General features: G+C 49.5%; 1 protein-coding gene across 18 annotated transcripts in view; it reads right to left on the bottom strand.

The window, feature by feature from the left end:
• Positions 1–634: 634 nt before the first annotated feature.
• TMEM229B (transmembrane protein 229B) overlaps positions 635–24,719 on the bottom strand; it is a 43,764-nt gene continuing 19,679 nt past the window's right edge. Inside the window, exons 1-4 of one of the 18 annotated variants that reach the window (XM_074327319.1) lie at positions 15,412–18,852; positions 15,035–15,123; positions 12,094–14,350; positions 635–6,344 (exon numbers count right to left, since the gene is read on the bottom strand). In XM_074327319.1, the coding sequence (XP_074183420.1) occupies positions 5,820–6,323 (504 nt within the window). In that variant the 5' untranslated portion in view covers positions 6,324–6,344; positions 12,094–14,350; positions 15,035–15,123; positions 15,412–18,852 and the 3' untranslated portion in view covers positions 635–5,819. The other 17 variants (XM_074327321.1, XM_019733569.2, XM_019733571.2 and 14 more) reach the window with 17 other exon arrangements.

The raw sequence follows: 24,719 nt of genomic DNA, 5'->3' as shown, positions 1-24,719 counted from the left end.
GAACTTAGCTACTGCTGCTGGTGGGCCACACATGGTAGTTGCCAGGGAGACAGCTCCCATCCTGAGTTTGCCTGAACTAAATTGAGAGCTAGGGCAAGGGAGAGCTCAAAGCAAACAGAGCCCAATGTCACTGGCTGTAAGTGAGTTCATCTGTCTGTCGTTGGGCTAAGAGGAGGAGTAAGTGTTCCAGGGTGAGGAACGCAGGGCTGGAGGCCCAGAGGCAGTGATCAGGGAGCTGCTGGGGAAACTACAAGTCATTCTCCCTGGATTGCTTGGGATTGAGCGGGAGGTGAGAAATGAAGTCAGACCACAAAGCGTTGTGTAAACCTTGCTGGGACGGTGAGCTTGATCCTAAAGGTATTGGGAAATCACTAAAGCATCTGCAGGAGGGGGTGAAATCTTCAGATCTATATCCAAAAATCACAGCGGCTGCAGGATGCGTCTTGGGATGGAGCTCCTCAATCCTCAACCTAAATCCTTGAGTTCTCTCCTGGGTTACCCCACACTATATTCTAGCTCTCTCTCTCTTAATGAATTCCTAAATGGGTACAGGATGCAAGGGCTTCAACAGAAATCTCCCTTAACCGCCATGCTGGGTTGAATGGTGGGCCCCCCAAAAGATAACACATCCAAATCACTGGGACACATGAATGTGGTTTTATTTGGAAAAAGGGTCTTTGCAGGTGTAATTAAGGATTTTGAGATGAGATCATCCTGGATTACCTAGATGAGCCTTAAATCCAATGGTAAGTGTCCTTATAAGAGGCAGAAGAGAAGACAGAGTCAGAAGATGAGTCCGTGTGGCCACGGAGCAGAACTTGGAGTAATGCTGCCATAAGCCTAGAAAGCTGAGAAATGCCGCAGATGCTGGATGAGACAAAGAACAGTTCTCCCCTAAAGCCTCCAGATCTTCCTGTTGACACCTTGATTTTGGACTTCTGGCCTCCAGAATTGTGAGAGAATACATTTCTGTTGTTTTAAGCCACTCCGTCTGGGGTACTTTGTTATGGTAGCCTTAGAAAACTAATACAACCCCATTCTAAAACTAAGACGCTTCCGCCTCCGGACGTTTTGTCATCAGTGGACCCTTATAAACCAGAAAGCTTCCTTTCTGTTTGGAAGGTGTTATTGTGACAGGCAAGGAGCCAGACTAGGCTATCAGTGGACACTTCTCTGCACTGCTTGGCCCTGAAAGGACACTTTTTCCCCACATCAAGAAAGTGTGTCCCCAGCGTGAAGCACCAGACAGACAGGTCAATGGAGCTGGGTCTTTGGCCAAGGTCCAAAGACTCTGAGAGTGAAGCTGGGATGCGGGCAGGGCTCTGCAGGGACTAATAAGTTGGAAAAGGGAAGTAGGACAGTGAGTTGCTCTATGGTGGTGGGCAAAGATATGGCAGGGATGGTTGTTATTCAAACAGGATTCCTAGCTTCAGGTTCCCAAAAGAGGTTTGGTGCGCTAGAACATTTAGCCTTGCCTTTAGGGTAGGCTTACTGAAGCTGACCATCGAGAAGACTTCAGTTATCAAGAGTTCTTTAAAGCACCCACTGTGTGCTGGCTTTGTTTTTTACTGTACAGTCAACATCTGCGTTTCCATACAATGAGAAGCCAGCCCACCTCTGAAAGCACCAGTACTCAGCCTTCAGTTCTGCAGTGTCCCTTCCCTGGGGAGCCCTTCCCTTCCCTGTAGATGAGTCATATTCCTCTGTTGGGGGCTTCTTCTTTGGAGGACTATCAACATCACAGTGATATAACAGTCTGCTTGAGCATCCATGCAACGTCTTTCTCCTTGACTAGCACCCCAGTATCTAGCCTGGTCCAGGGCTCACTCACTGTAGCTGTCCATTAAGAAACTGAAGAACTAACCAGGTCAATTCTCAGGTCCATCTGAGTTTTCAGAAAGAGAGAGATATCATCTGGTAGTTTCAAACCCTCTGAGAACACCTACCGTTAGGGGCCCAGGCTTAATCTCAAGAGAAGGAAATAGGATCAAAGGGAAAAGGCCCAGGGCATAAACAAAATGTACTAGGAAGGAGAGGTGTCGTCCTTAAACCCAGGGTTGCAAGAGGCCAAAATTTCACAACCCTCCCTCCACAAAGAGAAATCCTGTGCCAATTGTTTGTCTTGGCTAAAAATGGCATCTCATACATCCTTCCTTGTAACCCCGTCTCTCCCCCAACTCTCCCACTCACTAATTTCTCCTTGTGACTATCATTTGGATGGGCTGGACTCTAAGGACATCCAAATCTCACCAAAGCCCAAAAGGATACCTGACTCAACACGAATCCTTCCCAAAGTGTCTTCTGCTTACACTGAAACAAACAAATGATGTAGAACATTGGTTTTGCAAGCTGGTTGCCACCAGACCTCTGCTGTGAAATAGGGAACGTGCCTACCTCTGATGGGAGAAGATGCGAGAATGCCTTTGAGCAGTCCTGGATATTGCCCAGGACTCCCCATCTGCCTTGCATCCTGGGACCAAAGTAAGTTCTGGACCAGATTATGCTGCTGGTGGGGTGTGGGGGGTTGGGTGGAGAACTCAGGTTACCAGAGAGGGTCAGAGCAGACACAATGAAAAGGACTGGCAAGAAGTACCACCTGCCCTCCTCACAGGGTGGCTCCACCCAGCAGTCCTTTGGTTCAGGACAGCGTGATGCCGGGGTGTATAAGGGACTCCAAAATAGAAGAAACAGAGATGGGTCAGAGCCAGTCCTGGAACACAAACACCAGTATATTTTATGTGCACGAATGTGAAAAGAAAGAGACAAAGAGATCAATGGAGACAGCAGGCAATGGGTGCACAAACCAGTCGTGTGTCCTTATGAAGAGCTGCCGCAATTGGGAGACAGTCCCACCCACCTCAACAACCCTTTGCAGAGCCAGGAATAAGTCTAGGAAGGCCACAGGGTGAAAGGTGCTCTCCCTGCCTTAGCCATAGCTCCTCTGGGGCTGGGCCTCTCTCTGCATCCCCTGCAATTATGTCTGTACAGCCCAGAGCTTCATAAATACAGGTTCTCATGGACTGACCCACTCAGTGGTTGCCTCCCCAGGAGACCCATGCAGAAGGCAAGGGACCAGGACAATAGGACTCCTGGGCACTCCCTAGGTATTATTGCTGAGAATAAGCATAGGCTATTGTGATGCCATTACGACTCAGTGGCATCAGAGGGAACAGGGCACAAGGGACAGGATGCCTAGCAGACATCAGAAGCGGTTCAACCATGCAGGGCAGCACACATGGCGATCTGTAACTTGCGATGCTGCCGTGGCCAGTGGAGAGAGGCCCAGGATACCAGACGTTCACAAACAGCAAGCCGACTCTCCCTCCCAGCACCCCCACTGTTCAGCAGGTCTGGGATTACTCCAAATTTTTAGTCCCTGGGCACTAAGGTATTTGGGGCCCTGAGGATACCAAAAAAAGAAGAGTTGAATTCTGGGCTATCACCACTGAACTCTGAACCTACAAATCCTGTGGTCAAGCCCTGGCTCATTGCCTCCCTTTGCTGGGGGGCTCTGTGCCCTGAGGGACAATAGGAGCCATGGGGAAACTGAAAGAAGCAGAAACACATTGCCAGGCAGGCAGGTTTACTCTGGAACCTCCCATATTTGGAAGTTTATAGGGCCCAGAGAGAAGATGGTGCCAAGGAATGCCCATAGGGCAATATCTGGAGTGGCCAGACCTGGTGGGCCATCTAAGGGCTTGGTCAGGCTGAGAATTCTGGAGGCCTTATGCTGGGAGACATCACCAAGCTGACCACCAGATTCTGTTAAGGAAGAGGAGAGCAAAGGTGGGCAGTGTGGTCTAGAGGCTCACATGGGGGCCTGCAGGGGTGTTGGGATCCAGGAGCCTGAGATCCCCCTGGTTGGGGGAGAGTACCAAGGAAACAATTACTGAGAGGGAACAGGGAAGCTAGACAATATTCTTGCTCTGGAATCCCCTCCATCTGTTCATGGATCCCTGGAAGCCTGGATCCCTGGAAGCCCCAAAGCCTTGGAATTGGGGCCACTGTAAAATCAAAGGTAGGGCTGGCCCCTGCAGAATGTAGTTAGTGCCTCGATTTGAGGAGCCTGCCCAGGACACAGAGTCTGGGAAATGCTCTTCATCCTGTCCTGGGCAGGGTCGGCTTCAGAAAGCAACCCTGCCAAAGGCAGAGTCTCCCAGCCTTTCTCCCATTCCGAGACACGACTCCTGGCCACACCCATCCCAGTTGTCCTGGCCCAGTGCTATCTGCATGATCTAGGTGGAACAACGTAACAAGGAAGAGGAGATTCTCTTCACAGGTGGTATTATCACTTTTTAATGTTCTATAAAAAGGGAAAGGCGACTACGAGTCCTAGTGTGGTCAAGAAGCGACCGTGTACCATGGGACAGGCTGCATTCTGATGGACCCCTCCCCTTGGGGATTAGGGGCTGAGCTGGAAGAGGGCTGGAATGAGGATTGTCCTATACACTGCCAGCAATATACCTGTCACCGGGAAGGCAGGGCAATCAAGATGACAATGCTCGTGAGCGTGGCAGGGTAATACTGTTTAAGGAGAAAGCCCAAGGTGTCAGCATTGCTGGGAGGGGTGGGGAGGTGGTAGCCCTGAGGAGGTTTTGCTGCAGGGCTGGGGCTATGGCAGAACCAGAACTGACCCCTTCACACCAAGGATGCTCCAAAGACCCTCCCAAAGCTGAGACGCCTTCATCTTTTTCTCCCTCACTCATTCTTCATGGGTCTTCAACAATGGATACTGTTCTTCCAACCCCTAGAATGCTAGATTGCCCCTGACTGGCTTGAAATAAACCAGTCAGGTGCGCCTTTGCCACCCCCCACCAAACATACACACTGATTTGTCTATAGGTCCCTATTGTGGATCTGTGAGACCCATCTTGGCCTGACTATGTGTTGTGGATATCATTTGTTTTTCAGCTGGGCCACTGTGGGGAGGGGACATGGATGGAGAAGAGCACCAGGGGCAATGCCACAGCCCACCAGACTGGGGTCGTAGTGGAGGGAAGGCTGCAGAGGGCAGGCAGGGTCTGTCTCAGGGTTCTACCTCTGGCAGCTGCTGTGTTGGTTAGGTGGTTGGGTTTGGGGATTGGTGGGGTGATTGACATGGATAAAGGCCTTGAAAATAAGAGAGAAAAAGGGGAAACGCCACCAAACACACAGGGATTGAAACCTCCAAAAGCCCAAGGTTGGTGGGTATCCAGCACCAGGGGGCCCCCAGAAGGCCAAGAAAGCAGCGTGGGCCCTGGGGGAAGGGAGAGGAGCCAAGGGAAGGCCACCCAGCCCATGCAGACCAGCATGGCTGCCAAGCAGCCTCCTGGTTGCCCAGTCTCTCCTTAGGCTGCAGCTCAGCAGGCCCCCGGGGAGGTATTGGTTGCAAGCAAGCACCTGAATATTGCCTAATGGAACCAGCCAAAGCCCAACGAAACCAGGTGAGAGGGCACCAGGTGGCCGAGGCAGCAGCCCAAAGCCTCCTCAGACCTGGCCTCCCACCTTTTGCCCCACTTCTGTGTCCCTTAGCCAGGACATGGCCTGCTGCTTCCAAAGTCACCCATGTAGCCTAGTCGCTGCTAAGCCATAAGTCTTCTGCTGCCTACCTCTGAGCTGGGTAGAGCCATGGACCATTTCCAAAGCCCTTCTGCTGCCTCAACACCGCGCCCCCAACACCCGTCCTCAATGGAGGTAATGGGGGCAGTGTGTGCCCTACTGGGGTGAGGCCGGGATGGGGCAGGGCTTGTGCTGTACACAAGGAGCAATGCCACCAGCTTGGTACCTTTCTCCACAGAGTCCATGAGAGACCCCCCACAGCCCGCCCAGCAGCCCCCCACTCAGTCAGTCTTGATGTGGCCATTGGCCAGGGCCAGGGGGCCTCCATGCAACCCGGGCTCTGCGTCCTTGTCAAAGCGGAGGCGGAGGGTATTGCGGATGATAAACTGCTCCATGATGAGGGACCCGCAGAACCAGGGCACGGCGTACTCCAGGGTGATGAGGCCCATGAAGTCAAAGTCGAACTGCGAGTAGTCCCAGGGGCAAGCGTTGAACTGGCGCAGGATGAAGCCGGTGGTGAACTCCCACAGGTAGGTCCAGAGCGTGTAGATGAGGCAGCGTACCAGCAGCGGGCAGCGGCCCCGCAGGCGCAGGTACATGCGCTCCACGATCAGGATGGAGGTGCCGTAGATGAAGAGCGCCCATACACTTGTGACCCCTGGAAACTTCCAGTTAAAGTTCACCACGAACTCCCAGGCTGCCGTGAACATCACCTCGCAGAAGTAGCCATGGATGGCATACAGGTACCAGCGAGACAGCGCTGTCAGGGGCTCCGCGGAAGCCATGGCTCAGACCGGGGCCAGCTACTGGGGATACAAAGGAGACAGGTGAGGGAGAGAGGGACGTAGAGAGGAGAGCGCCCCTCCTGCTGCCTTCCCACCATCTAGTGCAAGTCTCTGATGCGACTAGGATGGAATGGATTCCAAACCTGCCTCTACCTTTCTCTTGCGTTACCAGCCATAGTCTTGACCTTATCCCCTGTTCATTACTTTATTCTATATTCCTTACCTTAGCCATGTGGGCATGAGAAATAAAAGGAAGAAAGCAAACAACCCCACTGGCTTCCTCTGAGTAACTCTACTCAAATGTTACTTGGAAGGAAATGTCTAGTACATTTCCTATAATAAATTCTTTGGATCCTCTGTGATCCATGAGTCAGGTGTCCTGGCCCACCAATCACCCTCATTTCTAGGCTACTAGCTGATTTCTCACCAGGCCCATCCAGTAGGGGTCACCATCTCTCCCCCCACTTCTTTAGCAATTCCACATCATATTTCTGACATCTTTCTAAGCAAGCTATCACATTTGTCTTTTCTGTGTGTGTGTGTTTACCATTTCAACCATTTTTAAGTGTACAGTTAAGTGGCATTAAGTATATTCACACTGTTGTGCAACCACCACCACCATCCATCTCCAAACCTTTTTCATCATCCCAAACTGAAACTCCATGTTCATTAAACACTAACTCCCATTCCCTCCCCAGCCCCTGGCAATCACCAGTCTACTTTCTGTCTATTAAGTTAATTAGTCTAGGTACCTAATTTAAGTGGAATCATACAACATTTGTCCTTTTGTGGCTTGCTTATTTCACTTAGCGTGACGTCTTCAAGGTTCATCTATATTGGAGCACGTGTCAGAATTTCTTTGCCTTTTTAAGGCTGAATAGTATTCCATTGTGATTTGTCTATCTCGATATATCACATTTTGCTTATTCATTCATCCATTAATAGGTTGTGCCCATCTTCGGCTATTGTGAATAATACTGCTATAAACATGGGTGTGCAAATATCTGCTTGAGTCCCTGCTTTCAACTTTTTTGGGTATATACCCAGAAGTAGAATTGCTGGATCATATAATCATTCTAGTTTTATTTTTTGAGGAATGGCCTTGCTGTTTTCCATAGAGGCTGTATCGTTTTACATTCCCACCAGCAATGCACAAGGGTTCCAATTTCTCCATATCCTTGCCAGCACTTGTTATTTTCTGGTTTTCTGATAATGGCCATCCTAATGGTTGTGAAGTGGTAGTTCCTTGTGGTCACATTTGTCTTTAACTGCTCCATTAAGTGGGGGTTTGGTGTTTAGTTTCGACGTTGAGAGGAAACCAGTGGGCTGACACAGGAGAGAGTCCTCCCTCCACTTCTTGTTCCCCTCCCCCTTCTCTCTTTTAAACCTGGCCAGTCTTCAAGGCCCTGTCCTGCTTCCCTGAAGACTGGCCCAGCCAATGGGCCTCTCCAATTTCTCCTCACTCTTCACCAGCAACTGTCTGGACCACTAATTTGGCCCTTTATCAAATGTCACCCTGTTTACTATTTTGAGGCACATGCCCTTTTGATCCAACTAGCCTGTGTACTCCTTGAGGGCAGCAACTGTTTCCAGTCACTATTCTGCAGATGTGGCAGAGGCCCCTCCTGAGCAGACATTCTCTAAATGACACATGTTGTTTATGCAGAGGGTTGGATAAGAGAGTTCAGGGCTATAGCAAGAATAGGAAGGCAGAGCAGGAGAACATGAATCCCAGCTCTGCCAGATGCCAGTGGACACCAGATTTGACATCACTGTCAATACACTCTCAAAGGTGGGAGATGGGTTAGAGGTTAACAATATGACATCTAGGTAGGAGGGGTGGAAACGTGAAATGTGTTGGTCCTTATACCCACATGTGGTGGTTAAAAATTGGAGGGTTATCTCAGCTGTAGAGATCCCTCCTGAAGAGTGAGGGATCCCAGCACCACACCAGACTCCCCAGCCCAGGAAAAGAAGTCCCCACAACTTCTGGCTGTGAAAACCAGTGGAGACTGTGGCTGAGAGAGATAGTGGGCAGCTAGAGTCCCAGGAGTTCCTCTTAAAGGGCCTGTGCATGGACTTAATTGCTGATGGAATCACTTGTTCTGAGCTCCAGCACTTGGGTAGCAGCTCAAAAGGTGCCAGGGATGTATGAAGAGGAACTGAATTGTGTGGCTTCGTGGCAAGGGCAGGAGGGGCAGCTTTCTCCCAGACAAAAATGCTGACAGGAGCCATAGTTCCTTTGTTGAGCCCTCTCCCACCTACCACGCAGACAGAACTAGCGACACATCTGAATCTCCATTAACCTGGCTAACACCATTCACACCTCCCTGGTGATTCTGCGAGACCTCACCCACCCAACTTGTGGGCCTACCCAAGCCACTTCCAGTGTCCTGTTCATACCAACAGCCTGTCTTGGCTCATGCTGCAGACTTTCCTAAAATTTCTCAAAGGTCCACAAACCCCAAACAAGCAGCATCTGGCCTTAGCATGCCCCGTACCTCTTGCTAAGCATCCCTAAGTCTGGAACTAGTGGCAACCAGCCTCAGTTCACAGCTTAAGTTCTCCCAGGCACCTCCAAGCCCAGCACAAGTGGCAACCATCTGCAGCTCACTTTGTAGCAACCAAGGCTCAACTACAATAGAAGGGCACATACAGCCCACACAAGGGATACACGTGGAGCACCTGGCTCAGGTGACAAGGGAGACTGTGCCACTGGGTCCCACAGGACACCTACTATATAAGGCCACTCTACCAAGATTGGGAAACATCTCTGCCTAATACATAGGAACAAACACAGGGAGGCAGCCAAAATGGGTAGACAAAGAAACATGTCCTAAATGGAAGAACAAAAAAACAAAGCTCCAGAAAAAGAACTAAACAAAATGGAGACAAGCAATCTACTAGATGCAGAGTTCAGGACACTAATTATAAAGATGTTCAATGATCTCAAGGAGAACTTCAACAAAGAGGTAAGAAATATAAAAATGGAGATAGAAAATATAAAAAAGAACCAGTCAGATATAAAGAATACAATAACTGAAATGAAGACTATATTAGAGGGACTCAAAAGTAGATTAGATGAAGCAGAGAATCAAATCAGCGATTTAGAAGATAAGGTAGTAGAAAACACCCAATCAGAACAACAAAAAGAAAAAAGAATGCCAAAAAATGAGGATAGTTTAAGGGGCCTCTGGGACAACATCAAGCATACCAACATTTGCATCATAGGGGGACCAGAAGGAGAAGAGAGAGAGCAGGGAATTGAAAACCTATTTGAAGAAATAATGACAGAAAACTTCCCTAACCTAGTGAAGGAAATAGACATACAAGCCTGGGAAGTGCAGAGAATCCCAAACAAGATGAACCCAGAGGCCCACACCAAGACACATCATAATGAAAATGCCAAAGGTTAAAGACAAAGAATCTTAAAAGCAGCGAGAGAAAAGCAGTTAGTTACCTATGAGGGAGCTCCCCTAAGACTGTCAGCTGATTTCTCAACAGAAACTTTGCAGGCCAGAAGGGATTGGCACGAAATATTCAAAGTGATGAAAAGCAAGGACCTACAACAGGATTATTCTACCTGCAAAGCTACCATTTAGAATGAAAGATAAAAGAGCTTCCCAGATCAGAAAAAGCTAAAGGAGTTCGTCACCACCAAGCCAACATTACAAGAAATGTTAAAGGGCCTTCTTTAAGAAGAAGAAAATGATAAAAAATATGAATAATAAAATTGCAGTAACTACATTCCTACCAACAATTATTTTATGTGTAAATGGATTAAATGCTCCAATCAAAAGATAGAGTCACTGAATGGATAAGAAAACAAAACCCTTACATATGCTGCCTACTTCAGAGATTCACTTCAGATCGAAAGACACACACAGACTGAAACTAAAGGGATGGAAAAAGATATTTCATGAAAATGGAAACAAAAACAAAAAGCTGAAGTAGAATACGTAAACTTTAAACCAAAGTCTATAACAGGAGACAAAGAAGAACGCAGCAATCCCACTTGTGGGTATTTATCTGAAAAAACCCAAAACACTACTTTGAAGGAACATGTACATCCATATGTTCATTGCAGCATTGTTTACAATGGCCAAGATCTGGACTCAGCCTAGTGTGTATCAATGGATGAATGGATAAAGAGGAAGTGAGATATATATAGACATATATATATATATGTCTATATATATATATACACATATATATACATATATATATGATATTGTAATATGATATTGCAACTCAGCCATTAAAAAGAATGAAATCTGCAACAACTTGGATGGATCTAGTAGGTATTGTGCTGAGTGGAGTAAGTCAGGCAAAGAAAGACAAATGTTATATGATCACTTGTATGTGGAATCTAGAGAACAGGATAAATGAACAATTCCAACAGAAAGAAACTCATAGATACAGAAAGCATTTTGACTGTTGCTGGATGCGGGGGTTGGGGATTAAGAGGTACAAATTGGTAGTTACAAAATAGTCATGGGGCTGTAGAGTCTGGCATGGGGAATATAGTCAGTAGCATTATAATAACTATGTATGGTGTCAGATGTGTACTGGATTTATCAGGGCAATCAATTCGTAAGTTATATAAATGTCTAATCACTGTGTCATATACCTAAAAATAATATAATATGGTATGTCAACTGTAATTGAAACATTTTTTTAAAAAGATGACATCTGCAGTCTGCCTGTCTGTCTAGGAACCCCAGTCTCATCTTTCAGCTACAGCAGGCATCATCACAATAATACCCACCCTTGTGCATTCCTCTGTGGTCTTCCAAGCACTCTCCTTCACATTTTGTCATTGGTTCTTACACAATTAAGATTCATGTGAAAGGGCGGGTAGTTTTACTCCCATTTTTTAAGAGAGAGAGTTGGGGCTCAGAAAGAAGTCATTTGTCCCATATCCCAGCGCCAGTGAATAGAAGAGCTGAGACTAGCATCCATAGCTCTTGATTTCTACTTCAAAACTCATCCTCCTATATAGCGCTGCTCATCTCTTAAATGTGAATGCCAAACGTCACCCACTGCTCAAAAAACATTCAATGGCTGCTCATTTCCTAATGAAACCCTACAGCATCCTTGGCCTGGCACAAAAGACTCTCCCTGATCTCACTCCAATCTACTTTTTCAGCCTTATTCTCACAGTCCAGCTCTCTCTGTCTTCACGCTTTTGCAGATGCTATCTATTGTGTTTAATGTGCCCCTCTCCTCTCACCACAAGTACAAACCCAGCTTACAGGTTACCTTCAGAATAAAATCTTTTCCATCCTCCCAGCCACAAGTCTTCTCTTCTTCCTCTGAATACCCGCAGCACTTACTCTGTCTCTTTCTCGTATAGATGATTTTCTCTTTTATTATGTTGATAACTTTTAGTCTCCAACTAGACATCTTTCCTGTGTATCCCACTCCTTGCTGGACACCTCCACCTAAATGTCCCATAGGCACCTCAAATTCCTTTCCTAAATCAAACTCATTATCTTTTCCCCCAAACCTGTTTTCTTCCTATGACCCATCCCGATTACTGGTACGACCATGCGCCCAGAGGCCCTGGCGTCGTTCCAGCTTCCTGTGCCTATCCTCACTCTAACATGAGCTCCCTGAGAGTAAGGACCTTGTCTGTCTGGTTGAGCACTGCATCCCAGTGACTAAAATAGTGCCTGGCACACATTCAATTCAATAACAAAGACATTTCTTTATCAGGTTTCATTTGCTACCTAACAAATCATCCCAAAACTCAGTAGCTTAAATCTACCTTCATATATATTATCACAGCTCACGTGTCTGTGGGTTGGCAGATCTTGGAACTCGAGACTTCCACCGTGAGACGACGAGTCCTCTGGAGGTGCTGTCCTATGCTTGGCTGGTGTGGCTCTGCTCCACTTGTCTCTCATCCTGCTCGTGCGCCCAGGGGACTAACCCCAGCATGTTCTTCTCATGGCAAGGGCAGAGGCACAAGAGCGAGCAAGCCTGACTGCACCAGCACCTTTCAAGACTCTGGTTAAGTCACGCCCACTGACATCTTGGCTGAAGCAAGTCACATGGCAAAGCACCAAGTCACCCATTAGCTCCTGTCCTTTCTACCTCTTATATATCTTTGAAATTCATCTCCTCTTCATTTCTCTTCCTCGTTGCTGCAACTCTGGTTCAAGCCCTTGTCATCTCTCATCTGGATGACTCCAGTCATCTCCCCGCTCATCTCCATCTTGCCTCACTCCTTTCCAATGTATTCATCACACTATGAAAGAGTGTGTAGAAACAGCAATCTTTCTGAAATGCAAATCCAATGTTTCTCCCCACTTGAAGCCATTAGTGGGTCTTTAACATCTACAGCGTAAGGCTTAAACCCCTAGGGATGGTCGGCAAAGCCCACTGGTGACCCACCTCTGACTTCCAGATCTTTACACTGATGTTTTTGCTACCTGGGCTGCCCTTCCCAACTGCTAACACTGCTACCCCCACCCCCACCCATGGCCCATGAACCCATAAGCCTTCAAGAGCCAGCTCCTCCTCTGAAGACTGTCCTAAGCATCTGCATCTCCAGAGCTGTCCACCCCTCACACAGGTTCTTCCTCCTGAGCCATTACCAACAACAAAGCATGACTCACAGGTTTGCACAGGGTGTAATGGTTAAGCACAGGAGATCTAGATCCTAACTGCGGGGATTTGCATCCTGACTGATTACCACCCCCTGCAGGATCTAGGGCATCTTACCTGACCTCTCTGTGCCTCAGTTTCCTTATAGGTAAAGTGAGGATAATAAAAGTACCTACTTCTGAGAGTTATTGCAAGGATAAATGAGCTATTATAATAGATACACACTACTAAGAATACAGCCAATGCTCAAGAAAGGGTGTGTGGGGACAGAGTCCCAGAAAGCAGTTTCCAGGCTCTCGGCCTCACATGGAAAGGTGCTGGCTTGGTTATCAGATGGCCATCAGCTGTAACCAGATGGCCACCCGCTGTGGCTGGGTGGCCATCAGCTATTACCAGTTAGCCATTAGCCACTAATATAACTGCCATGGCTACACTAGGGGGTTGGTGGGTTGGCAGTGAAGCGGGCGGCAGGTTGCAGTTAGCAAGTGGGGTTAGCAAGTGCAGATGGTGGACTGCGGATCATGTGGATCCTACTTCCTGTGTCTCGCCCGGCCACCAGTGAGACTGGGGTGCAGGAAGACCCCTTGTGGGGGTACTGGCAGATGTTTGCTTTTGTGTCCCAACCAGCGGCCAGCGAGAATATAGTGGTATGACTCCCCTATCTATGGCTCTGTGGGTGTTTCTTTTTGGCCTCACCATGTCCTGCGTTCTGGTGCGGGGAGTGGAAGCAGAGTCCCTGCATGACAGGGTGCTATCATTTCTGGCCCAGAGCCAGGCTTCCTGGTTGGCTTCTTTGCTTAGCGTGCGCCCTCCCACTTGAGGCAGGGTCATTTTGCTCCTGCCTTCACTGGCGGCCGGGCGGTTCCTTGTCAAGCAGGTCAGGTCTTCACTTTTACCCAGAGCACTAACCTGGCAGCCAAATAACCCCGTGAAAACAGTATTTACACATACAGCCTGAGGGAGAACAAAAATTCAGCTGAGGAGAATTGGCATGAGAGTCTAGCTTTCATGTGGCTGAGCGAGGAAGGGTCTCAGAACCAGCCCTCTGATGGCGAGGCTTGAAAAAAAAGGTGGGGGCCGGCCCAGTGGCTCAGGCGGTTAGAGCTCCATGCTCCTAACTCTGAAGGCTGCCGGTTCGAATCCCACATGGGCCAGTGGGCTCTCAACCATAAGGTTGCCGGTTCAACTCCTCGACTCCCACTAGGGATGGTGGGCTCCACCCCATAGAACTAAGATTGAATACGGCACCTTGAGCTGAGCTGCCGCTGAGCTCCTGGATGGCTCAGTTGGTTGGAGTGTGTCCTCTCAACCACAAAGTTGCCAGTTCGACTCCCGCAAGGGATGGTGGGCTGCGCCCCCTGCAACTAGAAACAGGAACTGGACCTGGAGCTGAGCTGCGCCTTCCACAACTAAGACTGTAAAGGACAACAACTTGAAGCTGAGCAGCACCCTCCACAACTAAGATTAACACACTGTTCCCCAGTAAAGTCCTGTTCCCCTTCCCCAATAAAAATCTTTAAAAAAAAAGAAAAGAAAAGAAGGGTGGAATGATGAAAGGGCCAGCCTTCCTGGTACAGCTTCTCACACCCTTATTTCACCCTGAACCCCTGACAGACCACTCTGTCTCCCACCCCATTCAGGCCCCTCTGAACTTGGGTCTGTCCGCTTGACCTGCACTTACACCCCTAGCACCTCATTCCCACGGGATCCAGGAAATGGCCTTCCCGTTCAGCCATGCTGCAGCTTGACATAACTAGTGGATTCATCACTCAGGTAAAACCCCCACCTTGATGCTGATTTTAAAACCCTGCTCTCCTTGCCTCTTAGTCTCAACTTTTGGGATTCCCAAGAGTGGTTGTCCAGTCAATAATAAATTAAAAGCTCCAATCACCCCTGGAGCAAGTGACTTGGAAGAGCTGGAGACCCAAACTCTAGGAGCAGAAGCAAGATTAAAGACGTAGCTGTCAGAGGGAGAGAGAGGGCAAGGTGCTGGGCAGAGGAGAGGATGGGGGAGAAAGCAGGGTGAACCTAAGGCCTGGCTTCCATTTCTGGAATCTTCCATACCTGGAAGAACATAGATAGGTAGAGGGGAAGCATACCTAGGCAAGGTCAGACCACGTTTGAGGGGTCGTGCCAGCAGAACACATCTGGTCCACACTAGAAAAATGGGGGAACCTAGAAGTCCTGGCTGAGGCCAGGAGATGGGAGTGAAGACAGGGAACAGAGATATGAGATCGTGTCGTCAGCTGGGATGGTAGTTCACACATGTTGGGACAGACGCTAAGATTAGAGGCAGGCATTAGCTTGGGTGGATTTTCAGAACTCCACTCCCCAAACCCATGTCTAATAACCAAAGGAGCTGTGCTTACACTTTGAGCTAGGACAGGCTCTCCCACCCTCTGCTGGGCCCAACAGACACCTATCCCTGCTCTGGCCTCCCCCCATCCGAGCCCTTGGCCCTGGACCCTTCCAGTACCTCCTTGCTCAGCCCTGGGATCAGAGCCCGGGGAAAGCCGGCATCAGGAAGAACCAGCAGCACGCTGGATATTGGCTTCTTTCTCCTGGTGACAAACGCAGTATCCTGAGGACCATGACACAAAAATGGGACAGCCCAGGAGAGAAAATTCAGGGGGAAGGAAAGGGGAGGAGAGCATGGGCAAGACTGAAGGCAGGAGAAAAAATTTGGAGAGCAGTGGACAGTTTCACAAGAGGGATTTTGGGGAACAACACTCAAGTACAAGTGTTGATAAAACTCCTCATGCTTGTTGATGAAATGGCCTGGGAACACACAGTTCCATCAAGGACCAGAGCTCAAGGAGACTTGTCAGGGCAGGGCACTGCCCCACCAAGGGGACAGGTGATTGGAAGGAAGTGGGCTGGCTTTCAGAGTCCTGCTCCCTAGGACTAGCTCACCTACTGAGCTATCCCTCAGGGTGGCAGAGAGTAGAGTGAGCAGTTGAGAGGGACAAAGAAAACGCCAAAGGAGCCCAAGACAGGCAGGAGGCAAAACCAGATGAGATGACTGTCCTTGGTTTTGGCAAAAACTCCCACTTTGTTCCAGGAAGCTGAGGCTCCACAACACAATGACTCTGGGAATTTTTGTCCAGAAGAGCATCTCGCTAGAAAATAGGGCTTCCCGTTCCATGCAGCCAGGGTGGGCAGGCCTTCCTCTTTCACCCCATTTACTTCCCACATCTTACTTCCCATCCCCAGACACCAAAATCGCTGCAGTTCTATGCTCTGGGGAGATGCACAGCCCTTCTAGGGGAACCCTGAGGGCAAGGCAGTGGGGCGACAGCTTCAGTAACCTGAGTCCTGTGCTGGAGGTGAGTGGAATGAAGGAGGGGTGGGCAGCTGTTCTTGCATCCAGGTGCAAGACACAAGGGCTGAAACTATCCTGAGTTCCCCTGTGGTTATCAAGTTGAGGAGGGGAAAGGAAAACATGGGCTTGCTTCAGGGCCAGAAGGAAGCAAGTGAGGGAAAAGACCTGTGGTCACTGGCCGGCCCCTAGTCACTGGGGATCCAGAGTTCCACCCTCTCTTGCTGGGGCATCCCCCAGGAAAGGCCCCTGGGATGGCTCTCCCTCCACCTCCCAAGTCACAGTAATAATAATCAGGCAGTCTTCCCAGCGCTTTCCATGTACTAACTCAGATAATCCTCAAGCCCACTTAACAGATGGGGAGATTGAGGCAGAGGAAGGCTAAGTAATTAGCCTAAGTTCTTACAGCTATAAAAGGAGAGCTGGAATTCAAAGCCAGCTCCAGTGCTTTCACTTCCAACAAGCACACTGCACTGCTTGAGGCTGACTACAGGCTTCTCTGGGGCCACTACCATTTTCTGAGTTTCTGCTTCTGGAAGGTTGGGATGGTATACGGAGAGACAACAGAAAGTAAGAAGGATGCGAGCTTCTAGGTAGATAAATTATCAATGAAGCTCAGAACTGGGTGTCAGAGCTACCAAAGTCTTTCAGCCTATTCTGAGAGACCAAGTTCTATTCTGGGCCAAGCTCTGGCAGGATGCACACAGAGGTCCTCCAGGGTCACAAGCTGACCCCCTTATGACCATGGCAGCAGCCACCTCTCTGGGCTTCAAGGCATGTGCCATTCAAAGACACCTCACCAGGACACATATTACCCAGAGCCTCTCTGACTGCCAGCCTGCACCAATGCTGCTGGGAATCTCAAATGACCCAGACCTGCCAGCCAAGAGCAGTGGCCAGCATGCAGGCTGCCCAGAGAAGCCCTGTGCTCAGAACAGCAGCAGACACTGTCAGGAGCAACCGTTCCACACAGGGCGGCAGGCAGGGGAGGATGTTAGAGGGCCTCAGATGCTAAGCAAATCCCAGCTGGCAGGTGCAGCGGGGGCAAGTGGGTTGGGGAACAGAGTCAGCCTGGCACAGAGGTTCCCCAGGGCTCAAGCAGCAAAGGGCAATCTGTGGACGGGGACCGTAGGCTGGGCATCTTGTGCGTTGCCTGCAAGGCTCTTCCCAGACCTCAGTGGCTGCCTCCCTGTTGTCACTCAGGTCGCAGCTCAACTGTCATTCTTCGGAGACGTCTGATCTCCAGTCCAAAATAGCCTCCCCATCACTCACATTGCCCCATTTTATTTTCTTCACGGCACTTTCACTTTCTCATATTGTGTTACTTGCCCATTGCCTATCTCCAATTAGAATAAAAGCTCCACAAGGGCAAGGACTCCGTCTTGTTCACTGCTGGGTAACCAGTGCCTAGAATGGTGCCCGGCAATAAGACCCACGAATACTTTTGGAAGGAATGAATGAATGAGCCCAAACAGGCACAGGCGCTTAACACCTGATGAGGGCAGGTATAAACAGCTTGCCAGCTCAGCCTGTCTCTTCTCCTCTTTCTTGGGAAATACAGTCTTTTAAAAAATTTTAATTCTAGCATTTAAAAAATATCTTCATTATATTTTCTGATTACAAAAGTAACATGTGCCCACAGCTGAAATTTAAATGTTACAGAAAGGAACAGTTTAGAAAGCAAAGTCCCCCATTATCCCACATCTTAGAGAAAGCCACTATTAATGGTGTGTTGTATATTTATCCAGACTAAATTTAGTTTTAAAAGAAGCAAATCCATGCATGATAGAAGGAAAAAGATTCATAATTCCACTAAACTAGCAGCCATTATCATTTCTCCTTTGCAATCTTTTCTCCTGTGTTTATTTTACAAGTTACCATAATGTACTTATTCTGTAACCTGACATTTTCACTTATTGTATCATAATCGTTTTTCCAAATTGTTATATCGCCTATGTTCTCGTTATAATGACTGAGTACTATTCCACCAAGTAGAAAACTATAATTTACTTAACATAGATGTTCAACAGAGGGAGAACAATTGTTTCTCATTTCCAGTGTTACATTTGCTATGCCTGTAATTAAAGAATTCAGCCCTTTCCTTCTCTGGGACTATTTTCTAATGAAAGATTTCTTAAATAATTCCAGAAGTAGGGTCACTGGACCAATGGTAGAAGAGTTTTGAGGCTGATGATGTAGCTTGCTCTGGGGAATCCTGTGCTATGTGGGGAAGAGGTCTCCTGTCTGAGTCACCATGTGCCCACCATGGCCTCCATAGCCATCCCTCGACCCACACCACTCCCCTGGGCCAGGCGTGCTCACACCACCCCATCTACAGATCAATCCAAGAACACATTTCCTGAAAGACCCTCCAATCACAAACGGATATTGCAAGCCCAAGCTCAGTGAAACGGCTTCCAGCCCTGTGTTTTAAACTCTCAACTGGCAGTAGAGTCGAGTGCTACCTAAAGCTGAGAAATACCTCGTTAGTCGTTTCCCTCCCTGCAAACTCCTCCATGGAATCTAAGGCTCTGGGCTCCTGTGGACCAGTCTAGCCACTCCTAAAAGCTGGTCCAGTCAGGAGTGCAGAAGCAGCAGCCCTACCTGCCCTGCCTTCCAGGGGAGCCGTCTGCCTGCTGGTCCCCCATCTCCCAGGGGGACTGTCTGCCCTGTATAGATAGAACAGCCTGTAGGTCGGACAGGCTCTGGGGCTTGGGAAAGCAGCCAACTGTCACTTTTTTAAAGCACGATCTAGGAAAATCCAGAGTTCAAGGCTGGAAAAACAGGCCACGCGAGGACAGGTGAGACTCTACAGTTGGGGCCCTCTCGCCCTATATGGAGCTGGTCCGGTCTGAGGAGGAGATGCAGCTGAAACAAGACAAAAGCAGCACAGGACTTGCTCCTCTTGACCCCCTAGTGCCCACTCTTATGGCAGTTCAGGTGCCACAAATCCCTCAACTCCTGGTGCCCTGGATGCTCTAGCCAGGGTCATGGAAACGGCTCATGGCATCTGAGCAGAGCCCAAGTCCCAGGTGAGGAGCAGTTCCTACAGGGCACAGAGGCAGAGCCCAAGGTCCAAAGCATCCAAGAGCCTACAGACAAGAAAGAGAATTTGGGAAGATGCCACCTGCTATGTGCTCACATCACTGGCGTCAGCCAATCTGGGTCTGGCCCAGTGTTTAGAGGTCATGTGGCTATAACATGGCTGCAGCACAGGACATGGCCTGAAACTACTGGTCGCTCCCCTCCCATTGCTGCCCTCTGGCAGGCCCTCAGACAGAAAACATGCTCGGAACAGGGACTTCCAGACGTGGGCCCATGCTGCTGAGTCAGGGAGGACTGGTGATGCCCAGTGAGCCGGAAGCATACTCACTTATCTCACCCTTGAGTGCGCGGCTCAGAACAGACATCAGGGTCACTGTCCAGGCATGTTCCGAGTTACCCTTTGTCCTGGTGCCTGGCTGGGCCTCAGTGTCATTCTCAGCAGTGTGGGCCAGCATCAGTCCCAGGCCCCAGCTGGTCCTCAGTTAGTGGGCAGGCAAGGGCTTCCCTGTGTCCCTGAGAATAAAAGAGGAAATGTTCATCGGTTTAAACTGTCCCCAGCTTCAAGCTACTAGGCCAGCTGGAGAGGAAGCCTCAAGGCAAACATCACAAGGGCCCCGGCTCCGGACTCAGCACCAGACACATCCTGCCCAGGCCACCCAGGCCCCTCTGCTGGAACTTGCCACCTCCTCTTAGCCATCCTGTGTGCTTAGGTCTGGTTAATCCAGAGTGAGAGCCTAGGACCCACCCTAATTCACACGTGGGGCTAGGACTTAAGTCTCCTCACACCACGAATGAATGTGTGCACACGTAAACCTGAGAGGGGATATAATTTTAGAACCCAGCTCCATTCTCATCTAGCTTCAAATTACACTCTCACCTTCACCTGTAGTCGGTGCATCTGTTCTCAAGGGCGGAAGGCAGGCAATGTCGGACAGTTGTTTGAGAATTTGGGGAGTCAAGCACAGCGACACAGAAAAACCAGCCCACCACCGCCAATAAGAACAATGTGCTCAATCCCCCTCCCTGCAATCCCACCACACTCATGTTTACTTCATGCTATTATTTTATCAGTATTGTTGTTGAGGCCCTTCCTGTTAACATCACAACTGGCTGCACGCTGATAGAAATCTGACTTCATAACGCCCCTTGCCACATACATACTTTTAACATATCCCGAAGACTTGACCATTTGATAGAGATTCTGACATTTTTTGTCTTAATATGAAGGTGCTGACGCTTCCCCAAATCCCCTTGGATACAGCACCATGTACACAAGCCTGGGACAGAGGTCAGGTCTAGCTCGACCCTGTGGAAAGATGCACCAGCCACCTGGAAGTCGTATGTGACTGGGGGTGGGAGTTGGCACCAGTCCCCCATGGATGGGCAAGCAGGGTGGACCACAGAAGGGACACCCTGTGCTGACATGGCCACCTTCCTCCCTCACCCACCCCAGGCTCTCTAAGCAGGGGCGACTCGGACCTTTGTTCCCTAAACTGACAATTTGCAAGGCAGCAGGGGAGCCAAGGAGGAGTAAAAGGTCAGGGGTTGGAAAGCTGAAATTCGCTGTGTGCACATGTGCTTGTGGGGAAGGAGTGTGAGCATGCCTGGGTCTCTCCCTGGGACCTCTGCTCTGACAGAAGTAAAGGGCACAGAGTATGACGGGCAGTGGGGCGGCTGTGCTCTGCCTTGCCTCTGTCCTTCCCCCGCTCCGCTACAAGGGGCCTCCAACCCTGCCCCACCCGTCCATCCTCCATCCTCTTGCCTTCCCCCAGCCTGCCTGATGGTCACCCTGGCACGTACCTGTCACCTTGAGAAAAGGGCTTTAATGGGGCATATCTGCCACCCCCGCCACCCCAGCACCACCTATGCCTGGGCAGTTTAATCCCACCCATGGGCCCTAAGCAGGCCATATCAATAGCACAAATCAAAACCAAAACAGGAACAGAAACCAAAACCCACATCCTGGCAGCACAGCCTGCCGGTCGGTGGCTCACTGCAGTCAGCCCCGGGAGCCCGTGGCTGGCGGAGGTGCCTCCCTGGCAGATGAAGCCGCAATAGTCAGAACAGCCTCCTCCAGGGCCAGCCTCTCAGTGGACACATCCTGCTTCCTGGTCTGCAGGCTCTTCCCCCTGGAAGCTGGTGGGGGCAGAGGAGAAGACGATGGTACTGCAGGGGTCCTACCTCTGCCTCCAAGCAACAAGCTGTCCCCAGCCCCCTCCGATACTCCCTGCCCCCTTAGAGAAGGTTCCAGGCTACAGAGGGCAAGAGGCTCCTCTGTGGACCGCATGGCCTGAACCAGAAGTTTTTAGAGCATATGAATGTGTGACAAGCCCTTATAGCAACTAACATGTGGGTAAAACTTATACTTTTTCTATCATCTCTTATGATTCTTCCAAGACTCCTGCAGGGAGGGCTGGAATTATCACCACCACTACCCCCATTTTAGAGATGACAAACACTGAGTCTCAAGGCATTAAGAGATTAGGCCAAATCTACACATTGATGCAAACCCTGGACCTCGGGCTCCAGAGTCACCCCTCTCCTTATACAGCACGCCTTCAAACTGCTTCCCATCCTAATCTCATTCTTAAGGCACATGTCTGCACACTCACGCTTCATTAAGTGTAATCTATTTAGTCCATTCTGTGAGCTGCTTATTTATAAATATACAGGCAAGTCTCTCCACCAACTTCTCCATCAACATGCCAAGTGCTGCTGGAAGCTTGACGGAGTAGGGAGACCACCACACGGTTTCAAGCCCTCTCTACCTGTCGTCCTCTGCAGCCCATCACACCTACTCTTCCTTCAAGACCCTGCTTCGTTCTCATTCCTTTGATGATGGAGCCATCCTCCACAGTACCGCCTCCCCCGTTATTCTGTCATGGATGTTCCCACAGGACTTTGAACATCCTTCTAATGAAATATTTTGTCCTATCTTAAAATTATTATGTGTGTTTCCCCCTCCCCATTATGAATTCCTTGAGACCATAGAATTTCTGTTGGATGGATGGACAAGCAAGGCAGAGAAGGATCCAGCTAAATTCTTAGGTGACTGCACCATCCAGTGTTATTAACCCAACAATGATGGGGGATCTTCTCTAATTTTCATGCCCATCTTGGAGGGGCTCGCTCCCATAAAGCACCGTAAACGTTGGTTTACAATGGTCAGGGCTATCTCTGCAGACAAGGGAAGAAAGGAGGCTGCTCTCTCTCCTTTCTCCCACCTCTAAGAGCCATCACCTGGGTTGAGAGATGGGGTAGGTGCCTTGGGTCTGGACAAGACAGAAGACATGTCACATGCAGAGGTGTGGGGCAGGAACAGAGGATCCCAGCCATCCCGGGAGACACAGCAGGCTCCTATGTGAGCAAAGAGCCAACCTCGGGCTCAGGCCAGAGAATACAATGCCCATTCTGTTATTTCTACAATGTGCTGGCACTCTCAAAAGGCACATCCAGTTTTCATGCAAGTAGGATTCATTTCCCAAAGAGGTTTAACCAGCAGCTGCTGGCAGGAAATTCCCTCTGCATCATTCTCTCCTCACTTATAACTACTTAGGGTAAGCTGGGCTTGCAGGTTTGAATCTCTGCTTCTCTGACCAGAACCTAAAAACCAAATCAACCCCCAGCTCCCACCCTCATTTCTGTGGCCCGGAACCTAAGACAGGAGCCAGAAAGCAGCAGGCGTAGCACTGTCCCTTTTTCTCTCCCACTCTCCTCTTCCTTAACTCTCCCTAAATCCCCCTCACCCCAGTTACCCACAAAGTAAAGAGATGTCCCAAATATGTATTGGGGATCCCTCTGGTTACTCAAAGCCCCCCAGTTCTTCCCATGTGACTCAGAAGAAATATTTTTACTTGTCCAGCAGTAAGACCAGCCCTGAACACAAGTGGATTTGGCAACTTTCCAAACCAAGGAGTGACCATGCTCATCTACAAATGCATTTGGAATTCCAAATCCCCTAGAAGAAAGGCTGTGTATGGTCAGCTTCCCCTGGGGAGCAAGGAAACCAGGCCTTGGGGACCTGGCTGGCATGGGGCAGATGGGTAGAGACAGGGGATGAACTCACAGACACCCCCTCCCACTCCACTTGGCCTTGTCCTTTACTCTGTGACCCCTCGCTCAGGGTTTGGAATCTGGGTTTCCCTGCCCCCCAGACATGTCACCACCCTGTCTTCTGTCTCACCTGGAGGCCACCCTGTCCTGTCACCCTCTTCTTCTCCCTTCCTCCTCTCCATCCAGTCCACTCTACTTGACATGTCCCTCCCAATGTCCCCTCTGCACAAACACTGCCTGCCCATCCCCAATACCTCGGAGGGTGGTCTCTGGCCCCAGGCCCCTCTCCTTTCGCTCCCATCCCACCTCCTGGCACTGGGTAGCTACTGCTTGCTGCCTGAAAGGCTGGACAGCTGCTGGGCTCTCTAATTAGCTGCCTGGCTGCTATCCCAGAGCGAGGCATGTGTTACTGTAAAGAGCTGCCTCACCTCCCCTTCGTCAATAATCCCCTATGCAGATCCCATCAGCAGCAGCTGAGGGGCCCTAGAATCTTTGTCACATGAGACCAGCAAAGCTCCTCCTGTCAGCTGGGAAGGGATAGAGTGGTCTCACAACCTCACCAACAAAGTCACCAAGCATTTATTTATAGGGGTTTTCCCTATTACTGCCACACTCTTCGGGTGTCCCACAGGTTACCGCACCACACCATGCCTTTGGAGAAATGGGGACCCTCCCCTTCTGTTGCCTCGCCAGTGGAGGCAGAAAGAAGTCCAGTGGGTCTTTCAGAGGACAAGCCAGGACTGCCTCAATGGTGTGACACCAGTACCCTACTTTTCACAGCCAAGTCACCCCAGAGATTTCTAAACAACCAGGAGACCTAGTCCAAGAAGTCCTATGGAGGCTGGTTTGTTTATTCAAGGTATTAGATTCCAGTAATCAACAAATATTTATTGAGTCCCCGCTGAAGGCCAAGCACTGTACTCGGTGTGAACAAGGCAGTGCTCCTGCCCCTTGGAGCTCACAGACTGGTGGGGAGACAGAGAATGAGGAAACCAGCCAATGCATACTGTAATTTCGGATTACAGTATGGCCACGAAAAAGGGGAAAGGCCTGGTAGGAGACAGAAAGAAACTGGATGTCAGAGGGAAGTTCTTAAACTCCTCTAAAGAGGTAGCATTTAGGCACAGATCAGAACGATGTAAAGAGACTATGCAAAGAGTTTTGGAAAAGGCATTCCAGGCACAGGGAACGGCAGTCTGTGAAAAGACCCTGAGGTAGCAGCAAGCTAAACAAAGTAGAGAAATAGCAAGACCCGAGTAGCTAGAGTTGGTGTAATTAAAGGGTCGGATAATTAATTCCCTACCCCTTATTGCAAAAGTCTTCTGGTTGTCCCTACAATGCCAGCTGAGCCAAGGCAAAGCTCCTAG

This window comes from Rhinolophus sinicus, linkage group LG03 (assembly GCF_036562045.2).
Source record: "Rhinolophus sinicus isolate RSC01 linkage group LG03, ASM3656204v1, whole genome shotgun sequence".
Lineage (NCBI taxonomy): Eukaryota > Metazoa > Chordata > Mammalia > Chiroptera > Rhinolophidae > Rhinolophus > Rhinolophus sinicus.
The sequence above is the reverse complement of the archived record's forward strand: the minus strand, read 5'-3'. Positions and strand labels throughout refer to the sequence as shown.